Here is a 12,640-nt window from a genome sequence, read left to right as displayed (position 1 = left end):
GGTTTTTGGCCTTGTTTGTTTTGGATAAAAGCGTCTGCTAAATGATTAATTGTAAATGTACTCTTGCTGTAGATGAGTTCGGCAGAAGAACTCACTACCGGGCCCATTACGTGTGGTATGACCATTTTCAAGTGAGCCCCTGTAATCTTGTCTAGTGCTCCATATGTAGTGGTGACCCCATTCAATGTATGCATCTACTGTTCAGTTTCTAGTTTCCTGGTCAAAGCTAGTTCCATCACCAGTGGTCTTCCACTTGTCAGGTCTTTTTTTGCCCTCCACAGGCTTTTTTTCCCTATGCAGTACTTCTCACTGGTGAGTCCTTAGGATGTAATTTCCACATACTAACCTCCCCTTTTGGGTGGGATGTGGTCTCTGTAGTGTTCCTTTGTCATTAGAGAAGGAAAACACTTCCTAAAATTGACAACCAGGTATACTCGACTGTAAAATACTATTTTACTCCTTTTGAAAAATCAGAAGAGGCCCTACAGATCCAATAACCTCTTCCAAGGTGGGTTGGTCCCCTTGAGATGGGGAGACGAGAGGTAATTTACCCTGGGCACTGGAAGGCTACAAGTTAGCGTAGCTGCACTTCCTTTCGGCCTACATCTGCCCTGCCTGATCTCCAGTTCTGTAGTTGTAGAGTTTAGTATGGGGACTCCTACACCTTTAAAAATAAAGGTGCCAGGAAGAACCAAAAATGAGGTTTCACAGTGATGCCATAGAAGAATCATCTTTGGTTCCCCAAAGAATCATTTTGTGAAAGGTTCTTTAAAGAACCATTTTTTTCTAACCATTGTATAGTGTAAAGAATTCTTTAGATATCAAAGGTTCCTCATGGAACCATACACCCTGCCAAAGAACCATTTAAGAACCTTTATTTATAAGAGTAGTATCAGAATTTCAACACAATGTCGAAAGTGACCGATAAAAAGGGAACATCTTGGTTGCCAGTGAAACCCTCAGTTTCATGCCGAGGGCATGGTCAGGCATGCAAATTCCACCGGCCAGTTCCATTGGCCTTTTCTGAATATGTCGGAGGTGTTCGGTGCTCCTAAGGGTGAACCCTAGTTTTGGCATCTCGACACACCATCTCCTTTGGTGTAAATTACATTAGGAATACATAATTGTCAAAAATAATCCAATTACATCCTTCCTTCATAATGTATTAAAATTTAACTATTTTAAATAGTAAACAACCACCCAGAACACTTTAGCAACTGCATAGCTACCCCAGGCAACGCGACTTGTTGATAAGCAGATAAGCAGCACTTACATTTTTTACAGAAAAATCGATGAGAGAATCTTTCTGGAACCGCCACTTGGAAAAGTGTTCATTTGTTGAATATTCTTTACCAGATGGGAAAGCAACAGAATGCCCACATTTTTGTCTTTTCACATTGGTCAGCTCCAGTAGAGCAGGTAGTCTCAGGGGAAATAGACCAGCTTTCTCTTGCTCACTGTTTTTGGTGTTGTGTGACGCGTCCATGTGCGGCACATGTGCATATAATTGCGGACGGTACGGTTAGGTCCCTCCCGCAGTGCTGAATCTGGTGAAGCGGGGTGAACACTTTTCTTGGAACCCTGAGGAAGAGCGCAAGCGTCAGGAGAGGTGGCAGCGAGAGCAGGAACGCATGCTTCAGGTACAGCGGCTTGAGGAAGCAGAGCCCCGCTTGAGTCCAGCCACCTGAGCATGCTTCAGCTCCATACATCCACCAGACCGGCAACTAACCAGGCACTCCATGCTTAAGTCGCTTAAGCATATAAGAAATAATTCACTTTTTTAAACAAATATATTTTTTTGCTGAAATATCCCTTTAAAGGGGCGGTGAAATGCTGTTTCATGCATACTGAGCTTTTTACACTGTTAAAGACTTGGATTCCCATCCTAAACATAGACAAAGTTTCAAAAACTAATGTTGGGCGTTTGATGGAGTATTTCTGTGTCAAAAATACTCCTTCCGGTTTCTCACAAGTTTCGGAGAGTTTTTTTCGAGTATGGGTCTACTTGACGTTAAAAAGAGCGGAAGGTCCTTGTATGGGCCGTACAGGCTCTTCTCCCGGTAGGGTGCGCGCGCGCGTGACTAGAGCGAGAGAGGAAACGCACGCCGTAAACAGTCTCTCAGATGCAGATCCAGTCGTCCGTGAACACTTATGTGGCGCCGCGCTCCACTTTATTCCTATGGGTGACGTCGAGCGACTTCAACGCTTCAGCACAGCATTCCGGGAAGGCAGCGCTGCATTTGAACCGATTTGAACGCAGAAATGACGGGAAGCTTGACAACATCGTTTCAGTTCCGTCTCAAAATGGATTTACACGCCACTGCTGTCACAGAACTTCACCAAATCAGACCAAAGAAGTGTGTTTTTGACGGAGCGGTCCCAGCGATAAAGGTCCTGCTTTGGAAGCAGCCGGTGAGTTAACTTAAACTGCTTCAAATGTCTGTGCTGTCGGCTACGGACGCATGAGTAAACATCAGTAAACGACACGATCGCGTGCTTCGTCATTCAAATGCGCTAACGGACTCCATTGTTGTTCTCTGTACAACGTTACAGTATTCTGACGTGCAAAACCGTTTTGCTTGCTACTTCTAAGGTCTAGTCGCATACAATAGTCCATAAACCGAATCATGTCCTCATACACTGCGAGTAAACACACACAAATGTGGAGAGGCCATTAAATACAGTCCATACCACAGAGACGGACGTCCTGCTGCTGCTGCTTCTCCTGTTCAATTTATTTCTCCCTCAGATTTGATTGTGGATCTTTATCCGTATTAGCTGACATAGCGATGGGTTTCTCCACGCTTGAGGACGTCACCGCTTTGCGCGCTTGTCATTCTTTAGCTCCGCCCACACGATACGCCTCCAGGCGCTCGGTTTTTTCCGGAAAGACTCGGTACAGCCCATATTTATTTTATAAATATGATAAAACTAAAGACTTTTCGGAGATATGAACGATGCAATACTACTCTATAGGTACTCAAGATTGACATGAGATTGACTGAAACTGAGTGTTTCACCCCCCCTTTAAGTTGCATGCTTGAGTTTCCTTCTCCACTTCCTATAAAAATAGACTATTGTGTCTATTTATTTATAGAAATGTTATCAGAAGAACTGCTCTATAACAGGTAATCTAGTGTACTGGAATGTAATTCATTACTTTATCTTGATTCCCAGTAGCACTTTAATACAAACCGATTGATAAGAAGAGAAGATGCATGTTTTAGCAGTTATCACACACTATGTTACCTGTTTATCAACCCTGCACATCTAGACTAAAGCTGATCAACGTCAATGTTCAGCGACCTTGAAAGTATTTGGACACTTAGGGACAGTTCACCCAAAAATGAAAATCCTGTCATTTACTCACTTTCATCTTTCTAAACCTTTTTTTTTGTTTCTGCCTTCTGTGGAAGACAAACAACATTGGACCGCCTTAGCTATAAATTAACACGGAAAACACAGACATTTCTCAAAGTGTCTTCTTTTATGTCCTACAGAAGAAAGAAAGTCGAATAGGTTTAGAAGGACACGAAGGAGTGACTGATGACAGAACTGGCATTTAGAAAGTGACTGAAGTGTTGAAATGCCTTTGGATTGTAAGACTAAGAAGCTCATTATGAATTAGTTTTGAATAGATTTCCACAACTGAGCAACTAAGATTCTTATGAAATGTTTTTTTTTCATTTAACAACACTGATCATAAGCAGCAACACATGAAGCATAACTCAAACCCAGCATGAGAAGCTGCTTCAGAGAAAGGCACCTGTGTGTGTGTGTGTGTGTGTGTGTGTGTGTGTGCATGTCTGTGTGTGTGTGTGTGTGTGTGCGTGTGCATGTGTGTGTCTGTGCGTGTGTCTGTACGTGTGTGTGTGCGTGTTTGTGTGTGTCTGTGTGTGTGCGTGTTTTTGTCTGCGTGTGTCTGCGTGTGCGTGTGCGTGTCTGTGTGTGTGTGTGTGTGTGTGTGTGTGTGTGTGTGTGTGTGTGTGTGTGTGTGTGTGTGTGTGTGTGTGTGTGTGTGTGTGTGTGTGAGTTTGTGTGTGTGTGTGTGTGTGTGTGTGTGTGTGTGTGTGTGTGTGTTGCTTGTTTGATAACAAATAGCTTTTCACTGCAGATGTCAAGTTATTTAAACGCACAATCACACAGATAATCACTGCTTAGAATGTTTTTAAGATATCAATTGTTTTTGGGTGTCAATTTTAGTGTCTTGTCCATCTTTTCTAACAAAATAAAATAAAAAATCAAAGACATGGAATTGATTGTGCCTTTAAAATATTATCTGTGGGCTGCCTAGCTTGCCTAAAAGATGTATTTCCCCAATCCCCAGCACTTTGCCTTGTTTACTGAATACCGAAGTAAAAGAGCTTCATAATCAGAAGACACGGCTGAGCCGGCTGAAGTGTTAGAGGCTCTCCTAGGGGTATTTGTAGATCTGATGCTGTACTTATACACAGCATTAATATGACACGCATGTGTGTGATCACAGGAGAAATATCGGCGTGAACAGGCGAAGTTGAAGCAGGAATGGGAGCAGGCGCAGAAGGAAGTGGAAGAGGAGGAGAGGCGGTACCATGAGGAGGTGAAGTTTCTCTCTTTACTGGCTTCTAACTGTGTGAATGCATGGTCAACTACTGTAAGATACTTTACATATCATCACACCACTAAAACATGAAGTGTACGGCTCCGCTGCTTATGTGCTCAGAAGTCTTTGTTTGGGTTGATACAGGAGAGGAAGATTCTGGAAGAGACCGTGACCCCTCTGACCCCTCACTCACCGCCCAAAACCCTCAGCACTTTACCGTCCCAGCCCGTGGAGAACCAGCCGGTGAGACTGAGGGACGTTAAAGAAGAGCTTAATGTGGGTGTAGATGACACTGACTGTGTTTCTCCCTCCATCAGAGCTCTGAGAACGGCAGGCAAAGGGAAAATGGCGTCCGTGAAGCAGCCCAGACACACACACAGAGTTTACAGATGACAGTAAGGTCTGGGACAACATCTCCAGCAATGACCTAGATGGAAAAGTTCACCCAGAAATGTTTGTCATTCCACACCTTTAAGCTGTTTCTTCTTTCTGTGGAGCACTAATAGAGATCCGGCTCTTTTCCCTTGAAGGACAGCTCACGGTGAGCACGTCTGTCGGGTCATGAGATGCTCAGGTGATGTTCCTGACACATCCTCACCACCAGTGTCGCCACAGTTACTTTGAAAAAGTAATCGGATTACTGATCACTCCATTAAAAAGTAATTTAGTTACTTTACAGATTACGTGATTTTAAAAGTAACTAAGTAAGATTACTAGTTACTTTATTAGTTACATTTATCAGTTTCCGACAACACCGCCGCCGCCTCAACACAGAAATGACGACCGTTATTGCCAACACTCACTTTACTGGAAGTGCATTTATCAGTAACGCCAACAATGCATCTCCTGACATTTTAAATTGAAATTAAAAAATATTTTCTGAAATAATACTCTCCCTGAGATGCAAGAAGAAAGCAAAAATACATATTTTTGTATTTTTTACTATAGGAAAAAGACTAAAATAGAAGCTCACAGTGACTAATGATAAATGACTTTAATCTGATTACTGGTTTGGAAATAGTAACGCGTTAGATTACTCGTTACTGTAAGAAAGTATTCAGACGTGTTACTGGCATCACTGATCACCACACACTGCTGTTATTTGATGGAAAAGAGCTACAGGAAGATTTTGTGTTGCATGGAGAAGTAACGGCATATGGGTTTGGACTGACGCGAATGTGGGTACTTTTTGAGTGAACTATTTAACCTTTTAAAAAAATGTTAAGATTATAACTAACCATCTCGTTTGCTGTATGTTTCTTTTATACAGCAGTTCTCCTCTGCAAGGCTGTGTGTCGCCGGGTCAGAGAGGACGAGGTGAGCAGAATCAAGACAAGCCGGCTCTGCAGTCCAATCAGGGTGAGTCTCGTCCACGGAGGACCAGTTCAGAAAAGCCCAATGAGGACACAATTTCCTTTCTTTTATATCTTTAACCGTTCTTAGTGACTTCAGATGCTGTCTAGATAGACAACTAACTAGGTTTTATAATAAGGCAATCAGTATTGAATACGCATTGATATATTTAAAATAAATGATCGATTGGGGTACAGCAGTCATTTATAATATCTAAACATCTACAAATGCAATGCACAGTCCTGCATGCACACTAAACTGCCAGCAGTATTGGGCCGCCCTTCTCCAGATCCCTGAGTTCAGGTGTTCAGTCTCTTCATGGCCACAGGTGTATAACTCCAGCTCTCGGCCTGCAGACGCTTCTACACACATTAGTGAAAGAACGGGTCGCTCTCAGGAGCTCAGTGAACTCAAGCGTGGGGCCGTGATAGGCTGACACCTGTGCAATAAGGCCATTCCTGACATTTCCTCACTACTAAATATTCCACGCTCAACTGTTAGTGGGATTAGAACAAAGTGGAAGCCATTGGGAACAACAGCAACTCAGCCACGAAGTGTTAAATCCCAGAGCGGGGTAAGCGCATGCTGAGGGTCACAGTGCGCAGAAGTCTCCAACTTTCTGCAGAGCAACACCTAGAACACCTTTAGTGCACAAAGCGTCGCTCTATAAAGACATGGATGAGGAGTTTGGTGTGGAGGAACTGGACTGGCCTGCACAGAGTCCTGAGCTCAACCCGATAGAACAGCTTTGGGATGAATTAGAGCGGAGACTGAGAGCCAGGCCTTCTCGTCCAACATCAGTGCCCGACCTCACAAATGAGCTTCTAGAAGAATGGGCAAAAATCCCCATAAACACACTCCTAAACCTTGAGGAAAGCCTTCCCAGAAGAGCTGGAGCTGTGAGAGAGGGTGGGCCGACTCCAGATTAAACCCCACGGGTTAACAATGGCATTAAGCTCATGTGCGTAAAGGCAGGCGTCACAACACTTACGGCAATATAGTGTGTGTTGATGTATAGGTCTATACTGGCATCTAGTGGTGACACCGTGATACTGCACAAGATTTCCTTGATTTCTCCCACTAGATGCCTTCAATTGAGTTTTAAAGAGTTTTTCTAGTTTCAACCTGATTTAAATTATTTGAAAAAAATATTTATGAATTGAAAATAATGTTTTTTATATACACCAATTCTGATTAATTTAGAGGTGAACATTTTCTAGTGCTGTAAAATCCCCTCAAAATACAATATTACATATTATTAAAAATAAAGTGCATTAATTTAATTTCAGAATCCTCTGAAGACAATACGTGTAATACTGCTGAGGATCACGATGGTCATCCAGTTGAGGTTGTAGTGTGTTATGAATATGATTTGTTTCTTTACTTGTGTGTGGTTTGTGTGTTATTTTACAGAGACACCACTGAGCAATAAAGCGCAGAATGAGACCTGGAAAAAGAATACATCACAAACAAAACCTGGTGGACGCAAGAGGTGCGTGCGTGTGTGTGTGTGTGTGTGTGTGTGTGTGTGTATGTGTGTGTGTGTGTGTGTGTGTCCATTATGTGTTCTTTCATTGATTTATTTACTCATACAAACACATTTTCCAATGTGTGCTTCAAATTTTAAAAGATGTTTGTGATATTGGCTGAACTCATCCTCATGGCCGAAGCGTAATGATTCTGAGTGTGTGTGTGTGTGTGTGTGAGATGAGGGCTGAACGCTGCATGTGACTCTCCATCCTCAGGTCTGACTCTATAGAGAACATCGAGCCAAATCCCTCATCCTCACCTTCATTCACAGACACACAACCACCTCCATCTCCAAACAGGTACAGCAGCTCCTCTGAGCTCACGTCTAAGATCACACTAACACAAGAGAGTCACATGATCGCTTGTCTCTCCCTGACCCGGATCAGATGTGACTGTAAGTGAGTTCTGAGTCAAAATGTTTGCCATCATTACTTGCGTAATATAACATCAACAAGCAAGGCTCATCCTGCTCTGCAGACACCAGCATTGATAAACCCATTTCAGTCGATCTCTAGTGTTGATGCCATCTTTGATTACGGACTACCGTTCTGTGTTTGAATCTCTGTAGATCATACGTTTGCTGGTGTTGTGTATGTGCAGGTCTGTCAGTGGGAAGAAACTGTGTTCAAGTTGTGGTCACCCGCTTGGCAAAGGCGCCGCCATGATCATCGAGACTCTCAGCCTTTACTTCCACATCCAGTGCTTTAAGGTACGAGTATGTCCAATAACCAGAGAACTACACATGCTAATTTATGGTTATCACACAAAGGTTGATCCATCCACTAATAATGTAAAAATTAACTAGTTATCGTAATAGTTTGATGTGAACAAGCCTCAAGATCTATTAGAGATCATGAAATAAATATTCTGGATCCTACTATGTGTAAAAATTATCCATTATAGTGTAAAATATCTCTCTCTCTCTCTCTCTCTCTCTCTCTCTCTCTCTCTCTCTCTCTCTCTCTCTCTCTCTCTCTCTCTCTCTCTCTCTCTCTCTCTCTCTCTCTCTCTCTCTCTCTCTCTCTCTCTCTCTCTCTCTCGTGAGAGGTTTGGGCGTCGAGGGTTTCCCACGTGGAGAGGGTGACTTATTGGGCTTTTCTGTCTAATACTAAACTTATTTAATCTTTTTTTCCCACCCTGTTTTTTCTAAAATAATATAACATTTGAATGGAAAAAGATAGTTACATATTTTTTCAGTGAGACTTTAGTGTAGTTTTTGGTTGGGATCAGGATGGCGTCCCTCTCTGAAGGGGTAGCGCCACCTGTTTCCCTTCGTCACGGCGTCAGGTGTGTTCCTGTGATCGGTGTGACTGTGGAGGATGTGTTGATGGCTGTTGGAGAGGAGATCGGGTACGAGAATATTGTATCGGCCTCTCGCATGAACAAGGCGGTAGTCCTTTTTGTGAAGGAAGAGTTTCAAGTTAACCGCCTGATAACCAATGGAATTGTGGTAAGTGGAGAGTTTGTTATTGTTTCGCCACTCGTTGCGCCAACTACTAAGGTAACTGTATCAAACGTACCTCCATTTATTCCGAACGATGAAATTGAGCGAGGGCTCTCACGTTATGGAAAGTTTGCTAGTGCAATAAAAACGCTTCCACTCGGCTGTAAAAATGAAGCGTTAAAACACGTAATGTCCTTTAGAAGACAGGGATTCATGTTTTTGAATGAACCGAATTTAGACGTGTCCTTTAGAGTGATGTATGAGGGAAAGGCATATATGATTTATGCAAACGCTGGAAGCATGAAATGCTTTGAATGCGGGGATGTTGGTCATAAGAGACTAACATGCCCACATAAAGCTGGCACTGGTGGGGCAAACGCCGGGCCGAGTGCTGCGGTCGTCATGGCGAATGCCTCAGAGGACACGCTGCCTCCAGTTGTGGAGGAACGTGACACTCAAGTTGTTGAACAGGCTGAAATAAGTGTTATCGATGATGGTCAAAATGAAAATATGGTTGCTGAAACAGAATTAAGTGAAAGTGATGTAATGAACCATGTTGTGAGTGACCAGATATATGGTGAATTGGCGAGTGCTAATGTTGATCCTTCAAAGGATGAAGAAAGTTGTGACACAGAGATAAAAGTTGATGACACGTTTTCTGAGATTTCTGATATGGGGTCACAGTTAATGGGAGATGTGTATACTTTACAAGAGATAAATGACTTTCTAGATTCGACATTTGGTAAGACCGTTGATGTGTCGGACTTTTTTCCGGATGCTGAGAAATTCGTCGCGACAGTAGTGTTGTTACAAAGAACAGTCAGCTATGAGGCCCTGGATAAGAAAAAGAGATTTAGATTGAAGAAGATGGTAACAAAATTGCGAAAGGATAAACTTGTTTCTCAAAGACATCAAGATGATTAAATATCACATGGTGACTTTTACACTTTGCTGTTTTTTCCTGTCCCTACTCACTCTATATTTCTATTCTTATATGGATGCTTTGAGGGTGGGTTCTCTAAATATCAATGAGGGAAGAGACAGGGGTAAATTAGCGATGGTTTCAGAATTTCTCAAAATCAAAAAGGTTAATGTTTCTTTTTTACAAGAAACGCATACTAATAAGGATAATGAAATTGAATGGGGTATGTGGTGGAAAGGCAAGTTTGTTTTGAGCCATGGGACATATAATAGTGCAGGTGTAGCCATTTTGTTTTCTGCAAATATGAATGTTAATATTTTAAATGTAGAACAAATTGTTGAAGGTAGATTATTGTTAATAGAAATTGAGTATGATGAACAAATGTTTGTGTTTGTTAATGTTTATGCCCCTAATAGTGGTCCTGAGCGCCAGGATATTTTTATGAAATTAAGAAATGGAGTTCAGAAGTATGATGATAGTGTGTGTCTTGTAATTGGTGGGGACTGGAATTGCACAACAGATTTTACTCTGGACAGAAATGGAGAAGAGCCTCATAGTCAATCAAGTAATACACTGTTAAAAGTTATACATGAATGTCAATTAATAGATGTTTGGAGAACAAGAAATATCAGTGTGAAACAATATACATGGTTGAAAGTGTGTGACAACAGAATTTGTGGTGCAAGATTGGATAGGTTTTATGTGAAAGAAATGTGGAACAATAGAGTAATGGATGCCGGTATTTATCCTAATGGTTTTTCAGACCATCATATGGTTATTTTGGATTTAAATGTAAAGAAGACACTGAGAGCTAATTATTATTGGCATTTAAATGTTAAATTATTGCATGATGTTTATTTCTTTGAAAGTTTTAAAGTGTTTTGGAGTAACTGGAAGTTGAAAAAGTCTTTGTTTGAGACTCTTTGTCAATGGTGGGATGTGGGAAAGGCGAATATAAGATTATTTTGTCAGAACTATTCTTTTAATACATCAAATATGATCAAAACAACAGTAAAAACTTTACAAAAGGATATTGAGTTGTTGGAAAATAATCTTGTAAACAATAATGGTGTACATTGTGATGTGTTGAAAGGAAAAAAACAAGAACTGAATTCTTTTTTACAAGAGCAGGCCAAGGGAGCATTGATAAGGGCAAGGTTTTGCACTATCAAAGATATGGATGCTCCAAGTGCTTTCTTTTTTAATCTTGAAAGAAAAACTGTTAATCAAAAACAAATGTGTCACCTTCGCCGTCAGGATGGGTCGGTAACCTCAAACCCAGTTGAAATGAGGAATTTATCAAGAGACTTTTATAAGCAGTTATACAGTGCTGAGAGCTGTGATGCTGAAAGTGTTAATGACTTGCTTAAGGACTTACCTCAGCTTGGAGATGAACAGAAAAAGGCAATGGACAATCTAATCACTTTTAAAGAACTTACAGAAGCAATGCGTCAGTTGAATATTGGCCGTTCCCCAGGAATTGATGGACTACCTATAGATTTTTATCAACAGTTCTGGGAAATAATAGGACATGATTTTTATGAAGTGTTATTGGACAGTATAAGAAATGAAACTCTTCCCATAAGTCTTCGTAGAGCAGTTTTATCGCTGCTTCCAAAGAAAGGGGACTTGGGACTCCTCAAAAACTGGAGACCAGTATCTTTGTTATGCTCAGATTACAAATTTTTTTCCAAGTGTTTATCAAATAGACTTAAACATTGTTTAGACTTGTTGGTTCACAATGATCAAACGTATTGTATACCGGAAAGATCTATAATGGATAATCTTTTTCTATTACGGGATATAACTAACATTAATCAGTTTTATCATGTTGATCTGGGAGATCTATCTCTGGATCAAGAGAAGGCTTTTGATCGGGTTGATCATGCGTATCTTTTTAATGTGTTAAAATATTTTGGGTTTGGTGACAGATTTATATCCTATATCCGGTTGTTATATTATAATGTTTCTGTTCTGGTCAAAGCAGGCGGTGGATTAAGTGAACCAATAACTGTGTCGAGAGGCATTAGACAAGGATGTCCACTTTCCAGGCAGTTATACAGTTTGGTTATTGAACCTTTGTTGTGCAGGCTGAGGAAGAGTCTTGAAGGAGTTGTAATTCCTAATTCAAATGACCATTGTAGACTTTTTTTATCTGCATATGCAGATGATATAACTGTTTTTATCAAAAGCCGAGACGACATTTTAAGGTTAAACCAAACTATTGAAATATATGAAAAAGCCTCTTCTGCTAGAGTTAACTGGTCTAAAAGTGAAGGGTTTATTATTGGTAAATGGGAAGGTACGGGTTTTCCTCAACTTCCGGGTGGTTTGCAGTGGAGACAGGATGGTTTGAAAGCACTAGGAGTTTTTTTAGGGAATGATCAGTTTCAAAAGAAAAATTGGGAGGGTCTGCTGGAGAAGGTGTGTGCTAAATTGACGAAATGGAAATGGCTATTGCCACAATTGTCCTATAGGGGGAGAGCTCTGGTTATCAATAATCTCGCTGCGTCGATGTTGTGGCATAGGACTATAACTATGGAGCCTCCTGAGGAACTTATCTCTATGATTCAAAGGACATTTGTTAATTTTTTCTGGAATGGACAGCACTGGATCCGTGCAGCTGCACTTTATTTACCAGTCCAAGAGGGCGGTCAAGGCCTGGTGGATGTGAGGAGTCGGATCCGGGCGTTTAGGATACAAGCTGTGCAGAGATTTCTTTACAACAAAGATGTGGTATGGGCCAAAACTGCATGTGCTTTCTTGAAGCAGACAGGAGGACTTGGTTTTGATAGACACTTGTTTTTAA

At 41.3% G+C, this 12,640-nt stretch overlaps 1 protein-coding gene across 11 annotated transcripts in view; it reads left to right on the top strand.

Moving 5' to 3' along the window:
• limch1b (LIM and calponin homology domains 1b) overlaps positions 1–12,640 on the top strand; it is a 100,969-nt gene that overhangs the window by 85,853 nt on the left and 2,476 nt on the right. For 4 of the 11 annotated variants that reach the window (XM_067456739.1, XM_067456741.1, XM_067456746.1 and 1 more), the window contains 8 exons: positions 1,527–1,640; positions 4,487–4,579; positions 4,727–4,825; positions 4,900–4,982; positions 5,853–5,941; positions 7,349–7,427; positions 7,681–7,764; positions 8,066–8,174. In XM_067456739.1, coding sequence (XP_067312840.1) covers positions 1,527–1,640; positions 4,487–4,579; positions 4,727–4,825; positions 4,900–4,982; positions 5,853–5,941; positions 7,349–7,427; positions 7,681–7,764; positions 8,066–8,174 — 750 coding nt within the window. Of the gene's footprint in view, positions 1–1,526; positions 1,641–4,486; positions 4,580–4,726; positions 4,826–4,899; positions 4,983–5,852; positions 5,942–7,348; positions 7,428–7,680; positions 7,765–8,065; positions 8,175–12,640 lie in introns of those variants that run through there. The other 7 variants (XM_067456744.1, XM_067456748.1, XM_067456740.1 and 4 more) reach the window with 6 other exon arrangements.

Source organism: Pseudorasbora parva, chromosome 11 (assembly GCF_024679245.1).
Source record: "Pseudorasbora parva isolate DD20220531a chromosome 11, ASM2467924v1, whole genome shotgun sequence".
NCBI classification, from domain to species: domain Eukaryota; kingdom Metazoa; phylum Chordata; class Actinopteri; order Cypriniformes; family Gobionidae; genus Pseudorasbora; species Pseudorasbora parva.
The sequence above is the reverse complement of the archived record's forward strand: the minus strand, read 5'-3'. Positions and strand labels throughout refer to the sequence as shown.